This window comes from Cyrtonyx montezumae, unplaced genomic scaffold, assembly GCF_038088225.1.
Source record: "Cyrtonyx montezumae isolate F1298 unplaced genomic scaffold, pur_monq_1.0 scaffold_13, whole genome shotgun sequence".
NCBI lineage: Eukaryota > Metazoa > Chordata > Aves > Galliformes > Odontophoridae > Cyrtonyx > Cyrtonyx montezumae.
In genome coordinates, this window is record NW_027071859.1 from 28,072,625 (window position 1) to 28,095,729 (window position 23,105).

General features: G+C 35.3%; 1 protein-coding gene across 7 annotated transcripts in view; it reads left to right on the forward strand.

Annotated features, from left to right (window-relative positions):
• The window catches only part of RIMS1 (regulating synaptic membrane exocytosis 1), a 287,610-nt gene that overhangs the window by 248,795 nt on the left and 15,710 nt on the right, over positions 1–23,105 (forward strand). For 5 of the 7 annotated variants that reach the window (XM_065730886.1, XM_065730887.1, XM_065730880.1 and 2 more), the window contains one exon: positions 785–1,017. The exons of the other annotated variants lie outside the window; for them this stretch is intronic. In XM_065730886.1, coding sequence (XP_065586958.1) covers positions 785–1,017 — 233 coding nt within the window. The remainder of the gene's footprint in view (positions 1–784; positions 1,018–23,105) is intronic. 7 annotated transcript variants of the gene reach the window in all.

Below are 23,105 nucleotides of genomic sequence, written 5' to 3' on the forward strand. Positions count from 1 at the left end.
GAGTGATAGCTAATGTAGTACTGTCATGAGATCTAGGGCATCACTTGGCCATAGCAGTACTAGGACTGTATATTAGTATGTCCTGTGCATATATGAGACTTTTCACCTCAGTGTTTCTAAATACTTTATCCAGCTTTTGTGTGTGGGACCAAGAAAAAAACAAACAAAAAAAAATCTATGTGTTCAAATATAATATGATAGCTAAAGAAAAACAAACAGAACTGAAGCAGGAATTTTTCTGTGAGTCAATAGGTTGGTTTATTAGTTCTTTACCTTACATTTACTTTGCCTTCATACTGAAATTTTTGAGCTTATCTTTAACAAGTGAGAGAGTGTAAACATACAAAATTCTGCATGTTTATTATCTTTTCTTTCTGTAAAGTATGAAATTATCTTCATATCTGTAAAATCTTAAGTCTTTTGTTCCTATAATACATGTATTAACCTGCACATATACTCTTGGCCCATATTCTCTCTGGCTCTGCAGTTGTTGCTTTCTGCATTCTGGGGATATATGCAGGAAGGCTATACTTGACTTTTCAGTGTTGCCTGTGTCACTCTGATAAGCTATTGGGAAAGCATTCATTTCCTTTCTTTCTCTTGAAGCACAAATTACAATACTAGGAACATATATCCTGAGGAGTTTCTGAAGTAGCCTTATATTTGTGAATACAAAAGAAGTAAAAATATCTAAACTTACTATTATTTTTTTTTAATTAAAAAACTTCTGAAAGCATTGCTGCACAAAGAAATTAACATGTTTGTTTTTACTTTGTAAATGTAGTACATTTACAACTAAAATGCAAGGCAGACGGATGGGGACTTCAGGGAGAATCACTAAGAGCACAAGTGTGAGCGGAGAGATGTATAAGCTGGAGCACAATGATGGGAGTCAGTCGGACACAGCTGTCGGCACAGTTGGAACAGGTGGGAAGAAAAGGCGTTCCAGTCTTAGTGCCAAAGTGGTTGCCATAGTGTCTCGAAGGAGCAGAAGCACATCTCAACTTAGCCAAACAGGTGAGTAAGACGCATGCTATTTGGAAGCAGGACTCTCACCAGATGTGGCTTACCATTCTTTCATCTGTGGCATCTATGTTACATGTATTTGGATGTAGTCCACTTAAGAGAGAAGATCTTCCAACTGTGATAAAAATTCTGATATGTTTATATTATTTGATCATTAGGCACCTACAAGAAACCATGTACAATTGCCTTTTAGCTGTGCACTGTAACAGCTTTCTGTCCTGATCAACAAAAAGTGTTTTCATCTCTTAGAAACCTTGCTTACAGGTAGGCAAATCAATGCAAAGAGTCATCTGTGGGTATCAGTAGAGGATACCTGTTTGACTAAGGGCAGCCTTTTATTATAGATTTTTTTTTTAGTGGAAGCATTGATTGTGAATGGGGGAATTGAAATCTAAGCAAGTGAATGTCAGTTATGTTAGTTGTACAGGAGGTTGTACCTGTAGTGCCAAAAATGTGGTTTTAAAAGCTGTCTTTGATTTGTTAGTCAAGAGTAAATCCAGTAATTTCTCTTTAAAAACAACACTGGCAAAGTAGGGTCAGTGAATTCTGCTAAATTAGACTAGAGAATTAAGCTTCCTTAGGAGCATGAGACTTCTGACTTCTTAGTGCTACTTCAGGGATCTTAAAAGCTTAATATCTCCATAGCCTGAAGGCAAAAATACTTTGTATAGAAAGATAAGAAAAATGCAGGGGAAAAAAACAACAAAAAACATGTTTTATAGTCCCTTTCCTTCTATTGAACTCTGATGAAGACTTTTGCTCTTGTCTTCAGTGTGAGCAGAAGCTGACCCTAAGGGGTCTTTCTTAATAAAAGAATGTGAAGGGAGAAAAACAAAAACAAAAAGAAATAAAATAAAAAAAAAATAAAGATTCAGCCTAGCACCACATTTACAGCAGCTCACCTCTCCTCTTACATAGTCAGGATAATCTAGAATAGAATAAGGTAAGTAGTATCTCATCGGGTTTTTTTTGTTTTGTTTTGTTTTTTTTTATGGACAGCTGAGTAGTATAAGTGTTTCAAAATGTAAAGCTTAGTCATCTTCAACAAAAAGATTTCAGTGTTTTTCTGCACTACTCATTTAGGAGTTTTAAGCTGTGAAGTATATAATCACGCTGTTGAACCAAATGATAGCTCTAACAGGCATTTTTGAGGCACAGGAATTTAATAACTGTGTTGCTCAAAAACACAGTTAGATTATTAGCGCTTAACCTGAATCTAAGCTTATAATACAGATAGCTATACACAGTAAGTTGTTATTTTAGATATACCAGAAAAAATTATATCCGGTAAGATAATAAAAGGAGATGTGGTGTTAAGAAAGGATTTTAGATTGTCATTTTACTCCCATTGTTAAAGGACAAAATATTTAAACTATTTTACAGGGTATTTTTGTAACTCCTCTTTAGCTCCTGTATCTCTTTGTAACAGGAATTGGTGTGCCAGGGCAAATCTTTGTCCATCTCATCCAATAGTCCAGCTCCAGCCAGGAACAGGGGTTGTATGATTAAAAGGAAGGCACAGGGAGATGCCAAATTAGGGATGATTTAACTTGCATGAATTTCTTAGTGGGGTTAATGATTAACTTAAAGTCTAAACTGTGACTTCTGAACACTTTGTAATAAACTGAAGCTCAGATGTTCCCATTCTCCACGTGTGGTTGCAATAGCTCTCCAAATCTTCTGAAATTTTGCAAAGAACGGGGTGCCTGAAATTATAATGTAGTACAAGCACTGAACTGTGAACTGCAACTATGTATTATTCTGGATTGTAAAATAAGAGTTGAGAATGAAATTTACTTACTATGGTTTAGGCAAACAGTACTATCTCTGGTATAAGGTGAACAAATAATATGTGGTGTGTTTTATTAGTCAGAATTTTTTTAGTTTAATTATGTCAGAAATCAGTGAAATTAATTAATTAATATGTATTTTTGTAGGAATATACATAGGAGACTTGATAGGTTTTACAAAGAAAATCCATTATTGAAGACTAAATACTTATATATAATCTGGGACACACATCCTTCTTATGGTGTACAAGGGTAGAGGAGGAATCTAAGAATGACTAATTAATTTAAATAAGTTGCTGCTAACTAAATCTATGTTTCTGCCACTCACAGTAAAAAAAGAAAAAGTCTGTTTTGGAGATACAGTATAAGCTAGGTCTTCAAAAATGGCTATGTGATAACTCGAAATAAAGGATAGGAAAAAAAGCAATAGATTGGGTATTTGTTGAAAATCTTAATTTCCAGATTTCTGGGGAACATGTATATCCAAACTTCCCTTTTACTGTTGTCACCAAATAAAATTAAATTCCATCTTGATTTTGCATTTGAAGAAATGGTCAGTAAGGGCTGAAGACAGTTTTTATTTTGTACATAATTCTGGTTTTTAGCATACTGCATGGGTTTAATCTTATATAGATATAGAAGTGCATATGAAACTGCTACTAGGTAGCATTTATTTCTAAGAGAGAATTTTCTTTTCAATGAAAAAAGAAGAGCGCTTATTTGTGTGTGTGAGCCTGTGTATGCATGTGTGAACATCTTTGCATTTATGGGGCAGATTCACTTGCTTGTTAGATTTTGAAGGATCAGTAACAAAATTACTTTGTACACCCTTGTTGGTCACTGCTCTTGGAAAATATATTTTTTTTTCTGAATTTGAGCCTGTCAGTGAAAGGGTTAATGTTCATTTTTAAGTAAATCTACAAGGAATAGAAGCTTTCAGTTAGTTTGAGGTTTTGTAATACTCTTAGTAACTGTTCATTGAAATAAGGAAATCCTTACATAGTATTATTTGTTTGTTGTGCCTACAAATTGGGTGGATTTTAAAGTTTATAGAAAAAGGCTTGTATTCTGGAGGCAGCGTTTCTGATGACAAACCAGTTTGTCTTATACTGTCACAAGTAAATGAAGAAAAAAGACACAATCCCCACCAAAGACCTGTAAGCATGAAAACAGCTTTTGTTTTATGGTACAAACAGAATTTGTACTATAAATAGAGGTCTAATAATGCACTTCTGGGTGGGTGGCATCAGTGGTAGAGGCATCACCTATGAAGAAAAAGAAAAGATCAATTACTAATAAACAGAAGTATTCCCATCCATCCCAAATTTCCTGGTACATGGAGACGAGTAACTTTAGAAGGTGGAAGGGTTCCTCCCTCTTACTTTCTAACCCTATCAATAGATAGGGGTTCAGAAAGGTCATCTGTTGCTAGAAACACACTTTTTCTTGTTCTGCTAAAGTCTGTAAAGTGTTCTGCAAACATTCTGCCACCGTATCTTTACCCTCTTGGTACCGCAGATTGGTTAGTATCTCATCTCTGTGACATTCACTCTGATACAATTGCCTGCTGGGCTAGCAAATTTCTAATGCAAATAAGCGGGTGATCTGGCTGTGTTTTCATTTTTTATTTATTTAGAGACTTGAAGGATTTTTGTTCTTTATTTGCCTCCAAAAGGCCAACTTTTCTGTTAAAAGCATTGACAGTAAGAGTTTTAGAGAGATTGCAAAATAATTTGGAAGTGTTTATTTAATTAAGATTTACAGAAGATGATAGCTAGTACAGATAGAAAAACTTAAAATGCCAGCTCTGAGGTAAGTATAAACAAAACCACCAATGTTGTGATGTAATCATTTTGAAATCTAGTGTTGTCATAAGGTGAAAACAGACTGAAGAAAACCTCTGTGCATCTATGGACTGGATACTTAAGGATGGTATACTTAAGTGTCTGCTTCACTTGGAAAGTAACTGACAATCCAAGCAAAATCATTAGAGAATCTTACAACTTAGATCCCTATGTGAAAATTGCTCATTCCCTCACATGAAGTACCCTGCAGCTGCATATTTATCTGAAATTGTCTGAAGTTTTCCCATTAGAGAAGTGGCTTTCTGCATGTTTTCTTGAATTAAATTTCAAATTCCCAATGTCAGTAAAGATACCATCATCTAAGTGAGGAAATGGTCATCAAGCAGTCAAGTCAGTATAGCTGACTGTAGGAGTGATCATTTGGTGTGCTCTCTATAGCATTAAAAAAACTTCTTAATCTAGTTGACCATCCAAAATTGCACTTTCTAAGAATAATCTTAAAAACTGTTTGTTTCTTAGTTTTGTTGGATATCAGTGTATCCTCCAGTGATGCAGAATGTGATGGTTCAGTAATTTTTTAAAATTCAGGGATTTTTGTAACACAGGACTGCCCTTAACAGCTGAACCGTTAGGAAGCACCTCTGTATTGTGATTAAAAAAAAAAAAAAAAAAAAAAGTCTGCCTGGATAACAAGATAATTAATCAAAACAAAGGAGACTACCGAGTTCAGAGTTACATTATTTCAGACAGTGCTAGAAAAAAAGTCTGTTTTTCTTTTGATAATGCAAGCAGAGATAGTATTTTGTCCGTCCTTGTAGAATTTTTATGATACAACAGGGATTTCATACATGTCAGTGTAGTAATTAGTATAGATAAAGAAGAAGATAATAAATCCAGAATGAAATGTACTAAAGGGTGGAGACTTTTGAGAGAAGGGAAATTGTTTTTGTTTATTTTCTGTCTCAGAAAAGCCATTTCTTCCTTCCATAAAGAAGGGAGCTCAGGAAAATAATATTGCTATTTTTTACAAGGGTCTTAACACATTTTACTTCTAGTGGTCTGTTTTTTATTATTATTTTTTGTCATTGATTGAGTCACAGTTATAAGAAATGATAAGAATGTATTTCTGAGCATGTTTCTTTTAACTTCCAGCCTCTGAGTTTATTTTAATATTGATCATTATATAAATATACTTAGAAAATTGTATTTGTTTGATAACAAAGCTGATTTTTGGACAAGTTCCATAGACAAATTTTATCTAGACTACAATAAATCATTCTTTTATTAGAGTGGAGGTAGAACTTGGAGATCAGTAAGGAATACTGGACATCAGGAAGGATACTGGTTAAGAGGAAGGCATGAGCTGGTGTTCTTAAAATAACAGTTAAAGAGTGCTGCCTGGTTAAATTTCTGAGACAAAAACCTCAGTCAGATTTTGTTAATGTTTTAAAGAGAGATGATGTGTGTGCTGCTAGAATATGCTGATTATACTGGTTTGGAAAGCATATCACTTCCAGATGCTATAGGGGAAGGACAGATGAACTCGGGAACCAGAATAATAGAACTTGGATAAAATGAGGTAGTGCAGATTGCAAGATCATTTCTTTCAGAATGACTAATGAAGATTTCCAGATGCAGTCTGGGAGATCTGTCATCTAGAAGGAATATAGGAGGAAGATATGGATATAATAAAAATTGCAGAATGAATATATGCTGTTTATAAGGTCTGGCCAAGGAAAAGGCAAATGCTATCCTGGATGTACCAGGGAAAGTTTTTCCTCGGGCAGCCAAGAAAATGCTAAGATAATTGAAAGAGGCACAACTGACAGCTCATCTGGAATACTGGTGACTCAACCTTCAGGAAAATGAATGCTGGAAATAGAAACCTTGAAGAATGATTTATTGTCTGATTTGATCAGCCTGTAAATATGAAGGTTGGACAGGGGTATGATTGTTGTGTAAAAATGCAATGGGAGTAGAAATGAAAAAAGCAAAAATGTTTTTGAAGCTAAAGGGCAATGTTATCAGGAACTGTGGCAGATCTTTTCTTTAACATTAGACTGCTTACCCTTGAGAAGCAACTTTCTTCAACCTATCAGAACTGTTGTGGCCCTTTTTGTACCTCACTCATTAGCCTCATCTTGCTGCTCCGTGTTACCTCAAGAGTCTTCCCTGTGTAGTTTATTATTTTTCACCAAGCAGTATATTAGAGTTTGCTTTGCATAACTGCCATGCTCCATGAGAACTACAACTCAGTTATGCAAAAAGAATGGAGGGAGACTGACGTTAAGAAGGATTTTTTCTTTTAAGCAATATAATAAATAAATAAATAAATAAATAACTGCAGTGCAGCAGTTAGGACAGTAATAGTACCTTACAGACAGTGTCAAGATCAGAGCTCTAACCCTTGCAACCCAAAGCAAAGAACACCCCACCGCAAGCAGCACAAGCTCCTCGTGCCCTTACCTGTTGCTGCAGGAGGAGGGAAATGAACGAGGATGAAGAATAATATTAAAAACAAAGAAAAAGGATGATTATTTTTGTAAGAGGAACTCTTTGTTCTGGTAATGACACTTAATTCTTTGAAACTATTGAGTGAATGTAAGCATGCTCTCTTTTATTTACTGTTGCCGTCTAGCTGAGGAATTCAGTACCCTTAATAGAAACAAAATTCAGTTCCAGTAACTCTTCTTCCAGGAGATTTCCTAATATGGGCTAGTATTTTCAAACAAACTCCGACCGCTCTGCTGAGTTAGTGTTACATGTAGTTCTTTTCCTTTTTCCTGAAATACAAGTTTTGACTTTGACTCCTCCTAGATCATTGGTTGACTCAGAATCAAAAGTATTCTTTTGCTTTTCTATTTATTTGCACTTTCTCCTTACATTTTTAACAGAGATTTTACTGCACTAATTTAACTCCTTTAACTGTACTTCAGGCTATTTTTGGTATATAGGTAGCATGGGCTTTAGAAGTATTCATTCCTTTCCAAAAGTGCAGTCTTGATTTTAGGTAAGCCATGACATACATGACTTGTAGAACTATAATTTCAGAATATGTTCAATGCATTTAATAAAAAGTAGCTTCACTGTTTTGTTTGTTATATTCTATTTATTTATGGAATGTGTTAAAGAAAGACTGCTGAATGTTCTTGTATTTAACAGAGTATTGTTTAAAGAGAATTATTTGCTTTTTTATCTGATATATATTGTGTTCACAGATTTTACTCTGTGCAAGTATAAATGCTGGATTGAAATAGTATCAAAATTATGACAGAGAAAATAAATACAGTAATGCCATATATGTCAATAGGGAAAAAAGAAGTCTAGTATCCTCAGGTTGAGCATTTTTATGTAAACGTCTATCTCTAAAAGAATATCACCCTTTACCTTCAATTTTATTGCTCCTGACATACTTCTTTTCAATCATGTGCACAACCTGTGTCTTTCTGGAACTTGTGGGATTCTGTTGAAAGGCTTTGAGTATCTGCTGTTTAGAGTAGCTGCTTTTCCATATGAAAAATACTCTTGCTCTGAGGCAGAGGAATGAATTTGTGTCTCACAAAAAACATGAAGTCCCCTTTGCTTAGAATCATATTATCTGGCTTAGTTGTGATAGACCTTTAGCTAGTCTTGTTTAATGCCAAACACTTCTATTCTGAACTTGAAAAACTTTGCTTTTTGTTTGAATGAAATAACTTGTTCACCATGAAGCAACTCAAGTTTTAGGCTTTGATATGGGAGCTCAGACTGTCTGCACTAGAGAGATGGATCTGCCACATTTTCATCACAGAGGTTTTTTCCAAGTGTAGGTGAAGTCTGGGGAGAACTGAGTGGGAACATACAATTCCCTTTCTCAAGTGGTGCTCAAGACCTCAAGACTCTGTTAATGTTACAATCTTTTATTGAAATTTAGTGTGTCTTACACTACGGTCATTTCCCTGATCCTTTTATTGAATGCAAAGCAGAGTTCCAGAAAGAAAATCAAAATAGAGGAAGGAAAGAGAAGTTTTGAAATCTAATCAGTGCATTCTAGTATTTCTTACAAATCATTTGTGGTTTTATTTTTCTCACACAACCAAGGAATGCTTAATTTGCAAAAACTTGTAAAAGATATTTTTAAACTACTCTTAATTCCTCTCTGCAAACACACAACAGAAACTTTCTTTGCTGTCTTCTTTTGCAGTTCATCCCTAATATTTTTCTTGCTTGCTTGTAGCTTCAACTTCAGTCAAGGAAAAAGTAGGGCTTTGCATCTAAGTATTGGCAGAACATCTTTCTTTGATTCCAGCACCAAGTATCCAATATAAGTATCATATCTCTCAAGCTATTTGGGCAAGAAGATAGTAATTCTGGGTGTTTTGGAAAATATATATGTTTCTAATTCATATTCATTAATTTCATTTGATGAAAAGATATTAGTCAGTTGAGTTTTTCAATAAAGTGTATATAGCTGAATGCTAATCATTAGATTCAGAGTCTTTGTTTTAATCTTTCTAGCACTTTTACAAAAATGTGAATGTGAAGGTGAGCTTTGAAGGTTTTTTCTTTTTCTTTTTTTTCTGGGTGGGAATTGAAGTGATAAGCAGTAAATGTAAACTGAAACAAAACAAAGCATCAGAAAGTGTTTGAAGGGATTTTCATATATAATATTGCTTGCTGCTTCTACTGTAAAATCTGCGTAGAAATTTAGGTTCTGCAGTACAGAAGAATCACTGATAATAACCTTAAGTACACTGAATTTCAAATCACAAGGAATGAAATATGAAGTTAGTAAAAATATATATATTTTTTAAGTTCGTAAGATTTTTTTACAATATTTTTCTTTTTTTTTCCAAGTTATTGCATTAGATGAAAAATGACTTTGTATTGGAGTATTAGAACTTACTACATCCAATTTGAAAGAACAGTGTAGTCTGTGTATTTTTTTAAGTATGAATTCAGATTAATTTTTACAAGATATTTCCAGCATCATCACTTAAAGTGGGTATTGATCCACAAAATGTTTTAGTGTTGCTATATCTCCTTTTTTTTTCTCACTGAAACAAAAATTAGCTGAAAAATTTCTGCTACAGAACTGTGCAGGGCACTAGTGAGGTGCGGTATTAAAAGCAACTCCCTCCAATACTCTTTGAAGACTGTGAAGGAAGTTTGAGTTCAGCTGGCTTAGACCCAGGTTACAGCAGCACTGCATGACAGGAAGGGGCAGATGATGAACAAAGACAATTTCTGGCCTTGTTCCCACATGTGCATCAGTCTGCTGTAGTGTCTACTAGCCAGGGCTATTGGCCAGTCCAGTGTTGACTTGGTTTCCAAGAAGAGAAGGAGCACCAGTGTAGTGTAAACAGTGTGACAAAGGAATTTGATCTCTGTATAATATTTGTTGCCAGAGTCTTCTCCATATTTTAGATGGCATATAAATTAAATTAACATAAGCAATGACCACTTTGACAAATCTTTAAATAGAACAAAGAAGAAAATGATCACATCATATTACTTGCTAGTCCAGAGCTCATTTACATGCATGTTAGTTCTTGCCAACTCATCTAATACACACAGAGAAGATAAAAAGAAAAAACAGATAGAGGCATCCAACAAAACTGTGCTTCTTCAGGAGGAAGCTCAGCTCTTCAGTTGCTGCTGGAGAACACTTGTTCATCATGTATAGGCATTGTTCACGAGTAGCAGTATTTATGCTGGGAAACGACCGATCTCTGTGCAAATGACTTCCATTATAACATACCACATGTGATTTTGTTTTAAGGAAAATTAGTGAGAATTAAACCAAAGATTATGTTTAAATGTGCATCATTGTTTTTACACTAACAGTTTATTCTTTTCCTCTGTACTTGTACTGGTATTTCAAGTGTTTAAACTAAACTTGCAGCCAATCTTAGCCAGTCTTTTTTGCCAAGGGGAGGCAAATTATGCATAAAAAGAATGACTAGGAAGTTAGTTATCTCTAAGTCATTGATGTATTATCAAAATGCAAATATTTTTAGCAAATGTGGTATATATTGGAACCAGCATTGTAAAATGTTGATGTTTACATTTCTATTGATTTCTATTACAAGCTTACATACTACATATGAGTTATTTTGTATAAAATACTCTTAATAAGACATGAAATATGCAACATGAATGCTGGATTACCATTTCCCATTTTACAGACCACAGTACTGTCATTTGCTTAGACTTCAGTGAATAGTGTATGTTGCCTCACTCTGTACCCTCTGGTTTCTGTTGGAAGATTCCTTCTTGAACTTGCAGTTCAGTTTTGTAAGATTTGACAACCTGTTGAGATTTTGTTTTTGTGGATAGGTAAGGCAGAGTGAATGCCCAAAACAGCTCCCCACCTTCTATTTTTGAAGTTACTTTGAATTAATATTTTTGGTCTGAAACAGTGTTGAAAACTTTTTATACATAGGGCTTTGTGACTTTGGGGTAAAAATACAGTTTATTTATGTTTTTACATATAAGTATTTTTTCTGATCTCAGGATAGAATTTATCAGACTAGCAAGTTATCTTAAAATGCAAATAGATTCTCTGTTTACAGAGCAGGTTAAAATACCTGCAAATCTCTTCCAGGGAGAAATCTCAGGGCTGCTGTTTTGATTAGTTTTGCTTTCACGTGTCTCTTGATAGCTTTATTTATAGCTCTGCCATTTGATTAGATTTGATGGCGTGGTGTTCTCTCTCAGAGCATGGCCAAACTGAAACACTGAATTAAGCATATATGTGACCTAGGATTTATAGATAAAAGTAAATCAGTTTTGCCCAGCACTCTCCCTTTGAAAATGATCCCACTATCTTTTTTTCCTCTTTCCTGTGCAGCATTTCTAGAGTTCATGGTCAGGGCAGGGTAGAAGGATTTCTTTGACAGGATCCATCTGTTTGATTCAGCAAGGACTCCAATGAGACTAAGATGTTAATGAAAGAAATGTTCGAGGGACATTAAAAAACAAACTCATCAGTAAATACACGTTTTGTCTTGTATTATTTATTGGTAGAAAATGAACAATTAAGCAGTAAAGGTTTTGAAAGATTCAGTTGTCTTTAGCGTAGAGGCATCGCACTTCTTAAGAACTGAGTTCTTCTACCTGCATATAGACACTCAATAGCAGTGTGATGTGGTTGCTTAAGACAGTTTACATGCAAGACCCAGCAGATCTATGAACCAAACTCTTTCCCTTTTCTCTGTAATGCCTTTCATGACCCACAACCGTATCCTGAGTTGGTGCAACAGAATTGAGTTTCAATTATATTGCATTTACTTCGATGTGAATTTATAGCTCTGGCAATAGTTTGTATCACAGGAAAAAGAGAACTATTGTCTCTAGTTTATGTTGGAACGGTCAACCTTGACATAGTTGTGCAGTTAGTGTAGAACTACGTCTACACTTAGCTCTTAACAGATAAACCATTGTCATTGACCAGGGGATTTAGAAGAAAAAGTGTTGGATAAAGTGACATGGAGCAAGGTGAGTTTGAGTGGCAGAATACAATCTTGGTTTAACTGAACTACATAGTTGTAAATAGTTTTGTTTATTTTTTTTTCATGTGGTATTCATATGCTTCATACCTGGGTGCAGACCTATGCCTTATGGGAGTTTGTTGAATCCCCAGATCCCCCTTTCAGCCAAGGTTCAGGCTCTCCCAAAGTGCCTCACAGTAATTTCTTTTCCGAAGTTGGCCCTCGACCAAAATGCTAGACCTATTAAATTGTCTTAAATTCATTATGGAGTATGTGTTTTTAAACATCTGACCACTTTCCCCAAATATTCAGAAGAGTGATTTTTTCCAGTACCCACCTCCAGATTGAAGTAGGGTACTGCAATACCACTTGAATCTTTCTCATTTGGACAGGAGATGGGGAGGGGGGAGGGGGAAGATACTCTATTGTTTCACAGACATAGTATCATTCTGTTGTAGGTGGCAGCTACTTTCATTGCTTTACTTGCTGTAGTTTAAACCAAACCAACTAACCAACCAGTTAGAATAAGTGTATGTTAATTAGTGTGTATTAAATATCCCTTCAGTAGTACCATCAAGCCACTCACACTGGTCTCAGATGGCTTTTCCTCTCTTCCTTTTCTTTAGCCCAACCAGCTGAGTGCTGGCTGGCAGTGTTTTTATACGGACGCAAGGCTGAATGCATTAAATAATGCATAGGGTAGAGTTGCTAATTATTTACCTGCTATTTTCTCTGCTTCTCATTGTGAAAGGTCATTTAGGAAATTTTACCGAATACAGATGTCCTGCTGAAGGCTTACTGAAGCCTTTGCACTCCAATCTAATTATTTTAAGTACAAAATCCCAGTATTGCTCATTTTTGTTAAGCTACTTTATCAGTGACACTGAAAATTATCAGGACTTTATTCAGCAGCATTAAAGCTATTTTCCCAAGTTCTGTCATTTATCAACTTTCATAAGATAGTAAACCTTCTTTCTAAAACAGCGTGTTTTACCACGTTACTGCATTTCAGAACAATTAGTCAACTAACCAAAATAGAGATTGTGTTTTTATGTGTTTTATTGTCTCAGAGGATACATTCTGAGTCTGTATCTAGAAAAGCTTGAGTACAGATCTTCCAAACAAATCTAATTTAATCAACTGTTTATCTCATCAAGGAATACCATGTGTTCATGTCTCTTGGGTCATGCTTTTTCAGTACACCTTTGTACTGCATAGTATGACCTGTTCTTTAGGAGCTGGAGCTGGATTGTGGCCTAGAGAGCAGGAACCCTTATAATGACAATGGGACAGGCACTATCCTTTGAGAAATCAGACCAAGAGCTGTAAGCACAGAGTGGGATTAATCTGGGCAAAGGTCTACAAAGTAGCTGTCACTTTAGGCTTTAGAACAGGCAAACTATGCAGCAGTGTCAGACTCGATCTTCATCTTGCTGCATGACAGCAGAGTTCAAGTTACACATTCAAGAGTCTATTTGGCATTCTGCTAATGAAATGACCACTTTTTTTTTTTAAATGGGGTGAGTTTTTTCACTGACATGACTGTCTTAAGTTTTAACACTAATTTTGTGGGAGGTGGAATAATGATCTTACTGAGATGGGGTAAATTCTCTGCCTCAACAGAGGTTCCTTCATCTTCCCTGCTGGTTGCTCAGAGTCTGTAAGAGCAGCAGGGTCTGGCCAGAGTTTTCTAAGTCACTGAGTGAGTGCTGATCAGAAGTTACATGTTTCTTATTTATTATATATCTTTTCATCTACTTTTTTGTATGATATATTTATATAAAGAATAGTATCAGCCTTAGAAGAAAGCTGCCATCATTAGAAGCCCTTGATAAGGCTGTAAAAAGTTAGAGGAGGGAGATTTTTGTCTGATGCTCTTCTTAAATATCTTTTCTCATAAGCAAATATAATCATCAAAACTAGTGCTGTGTAATTAATAATTCCAGACAAACTGAAGATTGAATAGCTCTGGAAGCAATATAATGAATTGTAAATTAATTGAAACTCTTACTAAGAAACATTCCAGTACCACTGCCATGATTCAAGCCTCTCCATGTGTTGTTGTCAATCAAGCAGAATATGCAATAGCACTCTCTTTTGATACCTTGTTTATGATGAAAAAGTAAATACATTCACTGTTCTTAAAGGTTGGATAATACTTTTCTATATAGTCTTCAGATGTCAATGGGAGAGCATTGCATGCTGCACTGTATTATCCATCTAGTTCTGCTATGCGTTTGGTGCTGGGTGAAAGGAGAAACAAATACAGCTATCTTAGCTGTGCTAGAGGAAGAACCTTTGTACACATTATTGCTGTTATTTGTACCATACATTTTAATTATCATTTTAATATTATGTTTCACATATCACTGCAATAATATGTTACTGAAAGAGCAAAAATATTTTGGTGACTTGGATTTTAGTTGATACTGAGGAAGATAAACAATGAAGCAAATCAAATGTCCAGTTGGATCAATGGTTGATTCAAAAAGGAAGGCTGATGAAGTTATGGTGACAGATGAGGTATTGGCTATCTCCTACTCTATCACTACAATATTGGCAGTATTTATCACAGAAGCAGTATGCAGTGGAGAAGTAGGATCATTAGTGTTTTTTAGAACTACTGAGCATGAAATTAAGTAGAGAAATTGAGAAGTGAACCTTGATGCCCTGCATCACAGCATGTCTTTTTCACTCACAGACCATCCTTCTCCCAGTAGGCATGCTAGTCAGTGTGTTACATGCACAGGTGGCTTCTCCTTACGTATGAAGAGTTACCTTGGGTGGTGATATATGCTAATTTTTAAGAAATCAATTGGTCTTGAGAGCTTGATTCTGAGAATTGCTATTGTTTTCAGGACTTAAACATTTGGGAACTTGATAAGACTGTTCTGTTGAATAAATGGGTGGCCTTTTCAGATTGTCTTTTCCTGATTACTGTCCAAAGTTGTTTATCCTGTTCAAATGTTCAGTAGCAGTACACCAATCACTTTGCAGTCCCAAATGGAGCAAGAACTGCCATGGATACTCTGTAAATGTGTACTGTTGAACTTAATTTTGTAGTGCAATTTATTTTATGTGCTCTTCATTTATGTTCTGACATTTATAGTTCCTTCGACCTCTTTAATATCTGTGATGATTCTTTGTTCTTTGTGGTGTTGGCAGCCATAGACCTCAAAGGATTTTATGAAGGAGTGGTAACTGCCATTGTGCCATTTTACTGAGGAGCAAACTCAAGGGCTGGAGGTGACCCACTGGAGGTCTGTGGGGGAATCAAGCCTTCCTCAAAACTTCTGGCTGTAATTACTAGATTAAAAATATTTCTTATAGCTTGAAGTACATTGTAAGAGGTGTAATAATCTCACTAGAATTATGCCACATGCCTGGAAATTGAAGAAGCTGGAGTGCCTGCTGATTATTTGTGTGTGACCACGTGCGCATGCATTTAATCTTTAGAAATGGGATATTGGTGTACGCAGAGTTTCCTTGGTATCTTAACTGTCTTATCTTAGAGCTTATCTATATGTTAAATATGTATTAAATATGCTTAATAACGTTTACAATTTGAACTTGGACAGTATGAGCCTTCTTGAAATGGGAATCCATGGCTGAAAGCAATATAATGCCCCTCCAGTATGTTACAGTAGGACTCACCTCTGTACTGCTAGGATATGATGTGGGTTCTGCATATATTCTTCTTCAGCCTCATATATAGCATTTTCATTTCTTGCATATTCATAGTGAAAATGTTTCTATTTCAATTTTTTAATGAAATACTCTTTTAGGAAGGACCTGTTTTTAAAGGTTAATAATATAGATTATTTTGCAATGTAGAAATAGCTAACTCAGAAATTAGTGCTACTGAATTACTTGACATATTTTAGTGATATTAGTATGTGTTGAGTGCAGTCAGAGTCAGGACATCTCTTTAGCGTTGTCCATAAAATATTTCAATCTGATAAAGCTGGTTGAACTACAAAGAAAAGTGTAAACTATGTGAACAGCTCATTAATTAAATCAAAATAGTTTCAGATAGATTAATCAATCTCTGAGAAGCCTTCAAAATTTACATATACATTCATATCTTGTTTCTTTCCATTCATTTGATTTTACTTCCAAACATAGCTTGGTGCTGCTTGCTAACTTACTTGATGATACAGTGCTGAACTCTTTATTACAAGGATTTTTTTAATTCAGATCAGCAGTATTTCTAGCAATATTCAGATCAGCAGTATTTCTAGCAAAGTAGTAGCTTATTGAATGCCTCAATATGCTTTGGTTACTTGCCTTCCTGAATAGAAGGATGGCTTGATGTGAGGTCACTGAGGTGTATGGCAGCGTTCATCTTTCCCTTTGTAAACTAAAGAAAAGCAGTCCAAAATTTCACCCTTATCGTGAGTTTGTGCTTTATTTATTATTGTGTTGTTAGGATGAATAGAAGAGAGCATGGTATATACTCACTGATGCATATTAGTAGAAGAGCTGATTGCAGATTGTATTAAGGACATTTTTGTGTTATATTTTAGTAAATAGGTAACTATAATTGTTTTCAAGTTTCAGGCATATTATACTGGAACAGGATTTCATGGGAAAGTTGTCTTTGGTCTCTAAATATATCACCTTCATCACCGTTGAAATGATCACATTAAAAACATGTTGGTAGTTTTATTCAAATATGATTAAGCATCTAACTGAGGGTGAGGTACAGTCCTGTGCATGTTTCACAAGTAATAGTCCCATGGAGATCTACACAGGATGGACCTGGAACTTGGTGAGAGTTGCTTTTGTGAATAAAGACATTAGAAAAATCTTTCTTCCAGATATAGAAGAAAAAAGTCAAAAGTAACATGCACTTTTGATTTGTTTTGTATTACTCATGCTTTCGTGTTTATGTTGATATAGTTGATGAACCTATGTAGACCAAAGTTCTTCTGGAAATGACAGAAATATTTATGGAAAAGTTAAAGCCTTTGAAACACTTCTGTTCTTCATTGTACATCTTTGTTTTTCCCAGCTTGGCATTCTCTCATGAGAGAAAAAGATCATTGAATAATGGTGTCTCATCTAGAGTTAAAAAATCTAATTTTGCTTTAAAATTTATGTGGAAGAAAAGGGGAATAATTTTGAGAGTTATTGAGAATTTTTCTGCCCATACATTGGAAGTTCTTGACTTGATAAGGCTAGCTTCCTTTAGAATGTACTCTTTTTCTTAAGATATTAAATACATATATTTAAAGCTGGGGAAAAAAAAGGATCTATGTGTATTCTGCTGAAAACTTTTGCAATCAGACACAGTATATGAAAGAACTGTAAAGTTAAATAATTTTTAGGAGCTATAGTATCAAAATTGGACATTTCCTTCAGATTATATGAAAATGATAGACACAGTTGTGTTTTTAACCTTATGTTTTCCTAATGTGATTTTCATTCATATTATGTATGGCAATCTTTTTGTCTATGAGTTTATCATGTTTAAACCTTATTTTGCTGATGGGTTACCTGCTTAGAATTTACCTGTCTTATTTTTGCATACAATTTAACTGGCCATTGCTGTTTTATAACTATTTTATATAGCCTTATTCTCAATAACAGCTAACCTGTCGCAGTGTGAACACACTCAAAAAGAAGCACTCTCATTAATGATGAGATTAATCCTGAGCAGCAAATAAAGCTTTATGCGTCAGTTCCAAGAAAAAGTACTATCTGAATTCATTTGTATAATATACAGATAATAAGAGATTAGTGCATCTGGTACAAAGCGACTGACCTTCAGACCATTAGCTCTACAAGATTCAAGCACTATGGTATAATTCTGCTATGAAAGGCAAGTTTGTTTTGATTTATTGTATTGTCTTTTTCCATAAGCTAACATATATACTGAAATCTATGGAAAGATGTAGTACTACTTGGCTTGATTTATTACATGCTAAGATAGAGACGAAATGTACTCTAAAAGGCAAGTTTCTGTTTAACCAATACTAAACCTCTGTTTAACCAGTGGTAAGCCTAGGACTGTGAAAATAAAGTTTGTTTATTTTATTTTATTTTTGTGGCATGTACTCTGGGGATCATCTTTCTATATGCTGTCTGCAAGTAAATTCAGACTTGAAATCTGGGGTTCAAACTGACTGTTTCATTTTTTCTTCTTTGTTTTTATGATGTGGATTTTAAGGTTTCCTGTCATACAGAGTTGTTTAATTGTCTGCTATCCTTTTTCCTTTTATTTGGTGCTGATGTTCATATGCAATTTTTGTTTTTCACTTTATTATTTTAAGACAATTTTCATCACTTTATCTGGATTAAGCCTGTCAGTGCTCTCTGTTATCAGAACAGTAAGAAAATTTAAATCTTAGTCTCTGCTTTTTCATGACATATATAGATAGAAATTGCTGTTAAATAATTGGAAGGTATTGGAATTGACTTCATATTGTACTGTAATGCCCGTTCTTAATAGCATTTGTGGAGCAGTATTTGCAGGTGCAAGAAATGTATATTTGATCTTTGAACTTGCTTAAATGCCTCCACAATTGCATTAAAAAAATAAAAATTGTAGTAGTAGTTCTGTGGTTTAGTTGGTGTAAAGGCTTAGAAGAGTCTTTACTTCAGAAATGACTAGAGGTTTGGGGAAGTTGTTGTTTTTTTCTATAAAAGCAGGCAGTACTAGCACTATTTCATTTACTTTTTCTTGCTCACCCTGCCTTGTGTTTTCAAGAGCATAAAAAATCAGTAAATACTTGCAGTCTGCTTACATTTATTGGCTTTAATTCAGATAGTCACAAATATTCATTTATAATATCTGACTAATTCTCTTTCATGATTGTATTTTACTTAGCTTTGTAACATGTTTGTAGCAGATGAATTACACAAGCCAACTATCTTTGTAGTGAAAATATAGCAAAATTTAGCAGAAAGCATCACAACCCTTCTGCTTGAATTAGTCTACTTCTTTCTTTAGTAGTAGACTTTCATTAGTACCTTTACACTGACTGTTGTCTCTTCTCCCTTGATAATGGAAACCACTTCCTTGCTAAGTTTGCAACCCAATAAGGAAAGCTGAGTGGACTGAGAAATGGGCAGCTACATGGAGCTGTGAAAATCTGTAATGGCAAAAGAACAAACAGGTGTTACAAAAAATCCTGCAAGCTCACATTTCTCTCTCCCTTACACAGTAGTAAAAGCAATTGTGGCAACTTTTTTGTGCTGGTGTCTGTGTATAGTGCAGTTGAACCTTACTGTTTTGTCCATAGTTTTCTTCTGTGCATGTGTGCATGTTTGATGGAAGACACAGAACAGCAATACTGGATGCAAACCTTACTACTTCTTAGCAGGGTTATTCCGGAACATTCATTTGGGAACTTTGGCTGAACGATCTGTCTCTAAACTGAGTCTCTGTGTACAGTTGTCCACTTCCAATAATATAAACACAAGGGGAACAATTATATCTTGCAGTTATGCAGTGTTTATCTAGCACAGATCCACTGCCCAACTCTGTAGGTGTTTTTACATGCTGGCTGTTGTAAGTAATGTAAAATAATTTTGTGGCCATTACCTGGGTCAGCCTCACATATGATGAATAGACTTTCTATTGGCACATTTCAAACAGTGCTCAAAGGCAATACAAAATAAATTGAAAAACAGCCTAAACCTTAACATAGGTGCTTTGCCTGAAGAAGAGCACTGCCCTGCTTTTTGGTAGCTGAAACTTTGGAATGGTCACTGGTGATGATAGACATTATTTGCAAAGTGTTGATCCAGAAGAGCAGGTCAAACAGCTAGGAAGAAATAGAAGAAATGATTTTTCCTGGGACTAGGAGGAAAGGCGAGTTGGACTCAATGATCTCTGTAGGTCCCTTTCAGTCCCTATAATTCTGTGATTCTTTGAAGGCTATAACCAAAATGGGGCTTTCTGGGAACATACAGCATGAAAGCCCTCCCTGCCTTTTTAATTAAACCTCAGTTTTTCCCAGGCTTACTGGCTTCAAGCAAAAGCCTATGTGAGAGAAAACATCCTGCATACTGACACAACTGAGGGACTTTGTATGAATCTGCTGGACATGAGCACTTCAAATGACAGCTTAGGCTTGGGGTCCCTGCCATGCACATGCAGAAGGAGTGTCTCAGAAAGGTGACATGCATGCGTTGGCATTAGCAGCAATAGCATTACATTCCTGCAGCACCATTGTATGGACATTACATTGTTCTGATGTCTGGAAAGTGACTTTTTACAGAACAAGAACATACAGATTGCTTTAAGGGTTGCACTGTGTAGGAAATCAGTACCTATGCAATGAAAATATCTGGAAATTTCTGCTAGGGTGTGGCATGAGAAGTACTGCATCATTCCAGAGGATTTTGCAGCTGTTAGGCACCTATACAGTACCTGCGATCAAAAGTCACGATAAATGTTTATTAGCTGAAATGTACTTTATAATTCATATCATTTTTCTCATTAGTCATTTTATAACACTTTAAATAATCAGAATTTTTCTGTAAAAAGTGCCTCAAATTGCACCAGGAGAGATTTAGACTAGATATCAGGAAGAATTTCTTTAGGAAACTGGTCAAGCATACTCAGGTTGCCCAGAGTAGTGGGGAAGTCCCATCCCTGGATGTGTTTAAGAAATGTGTGGATGTGGCACTTAGGGACATGGTTTAGCAGTGGACTTATAGGCTGAGGTAGATGACTGAACTTGATGATATTAAAGGTCTTTTCCAACATAAATGATTCTGGGATTCTATGACAACTTCACATCAACTTCTACTAGAGAAAAATTTACGGCATGCATGGGTTTTATTTCATTTCTTACCCATTATAATTATTTTTGAAACAGCCTTTCTTCTTTTTGTTTGTTTGTTTGTTTGTTTGCTTGCTTACTTGTTTGCTCAGTTTCTGGGGTTTTTTTTGTTTTGTTTTGTTTTGTTTTGGCAGGAGGAGTCATTTCCTTTTTTCCTTAACTTCAGTCATCCTAGTATTGTGGGTTGGATATCTTCCTCTTTTTTCTTAAAAGAGAGCAAGCACATCAGGCTCTGTAATGTTTGAATACCAAGTTTTCAAAAGTGTTTAAATGAACTGATTCTTAACCACTTGCAAGAGAAAAACATATTATGTTTTTGGAATTGGATATCAGATAAACTGAACAATTTGACACGGAAGCAACTATATGGTAATGTCTATTTCCTCAACATGAAGTGTAAAGTTTAAAGGAATTATTCATTAATGAAGTTCTATTCTTATAATGCATGTAGGCACTTTGGAGGCAGTGAAACTTTTTAACACTTGGCGTGCCCCTCTCAGACTATAACACCACTAAGGCTTTTCTGCAATGTAACTGTACATTAGTACTGATGGCGTTTTCTTAGTTTTGCAGTCTCTTGTTGGTTTTGTACTGAAATTCACGTAGAAGGAGTCTAAACTTCCATGATAAAGAAAAGCATTTCTGGGTTTATCTGACTTTCCTCATCCACTTCGGTACAACAACAAGAAAAAAAATGCATCAAACAAGGTTGCCAAGAATATTTTGTACTCCTCTCTACTTGTACATCACCAGAAAATACACAGCTGAGTGAATTTTTGAACCTTTGGGCAATATATTATGAAACGCTTGCTGGCAGGTAGTTCAGTACTTTTTTGCTGCAAGGCCCTGTAATGTAATCACAGTTGTAAAAGGAACTTGTGAGTGAAGCAACTTGATCATTCCTCGCAGCGCTGCGGTGCCAAGGGGCTGGAAGAGAGGGAGAGGCAACTCCAGAGATTGTTCTACCCAGGAACAGCACGAGATATTTAAACAAAGGTGAAGCTGCTCTAGATACTGGGTGTTTGCTAAGGATTATATTGCAACCAATGCTTAAATTTGCTTAAACCAGAGGTAAGCCTGTATTTTCTGTGTGTTACTGTGATGAACTTATATAGTACTTCCATTTAGCAGTGTGTGTTAAGCTGTGATTATAGCTTTGCAATGAGAAGAACCTATGTGAATTTGCTATTCCATTGATCTAGTGGGCTGGAAATGTTCTCTAAAGGCAAGTTAGTAACATTTTTTAAAGGAAATATAATACTGACCTGGAAGTGTTGGGAGTGGTGAAATAAAACTATAAGGACTTGAAAGTTGCAGTCCAAACAGATCATACTGCAGGAAAGATGCAGAATATGGACATCAGGGTGGTAATCATGAGTAAAAGGAGAAGACTGTAATGTTGTCCTGGTTAGCATTTGGTGCTGTTAAAACAGGGCTGAGTTATTATTCAGAAAATAATCAGTTGCACAAAAAAGCACATAATATCTTTTTTCCTAGAAGATGCTTTGGTACCAGTGGTTTTGACAAACATTTCCACTTAAAGATTATATGAAAACTATTAAAAGTAGTAGGTTTTGGATTTCCATTACTTTATGTGTTTCTTTAGAAACTGCTTGAAGATAGATAGCAATTGTAAGCTTTCTTATTAATGGTGTCTTATAAATTGGGAGTTGCTGATATTCTCTTGTAAGATACTGTCTTTTTACTGTTATATTGTCATTTTGTGATTAGAATGATAAATGCCAAAGTATTTGTAATTGTACCCTTATTTTAAAAAGTCTCACATTTACTAAAATTGTAATGACAGCACGTAACTGAAAATTACTTCAGGACTGTATACAGTTAGTTTATATGTTTAAATCCTTCAAGAAATACGATTTTGTTTTAGTTTAGTTGGCGTATCTCTTCAACTTTCTTCTGCACTACAATTTCATTCTCCCTTTCTGTATTAACTGGCAGCTGTGTCCCAGTACCCTTTCAGTGGATAGATTTCTCTATACCATATGCCAGTTCTCTTCTAGGAGCCGGCTAGTCGTAAACAAGGGAGCAACATTACGCTGTGTTTTGCTGTAAAAATGTTAATGTTGAAGTGCAAACAGCTCTCTGAGCTTCTTTCTTCATTTCATGTCCTTCTCTTCCAGTCTGACTATTCAAGGGTATATAAAAAACAAGTACTCGAAATTTTATAAACTGTTTATGTAGTAAATAATTCATTGA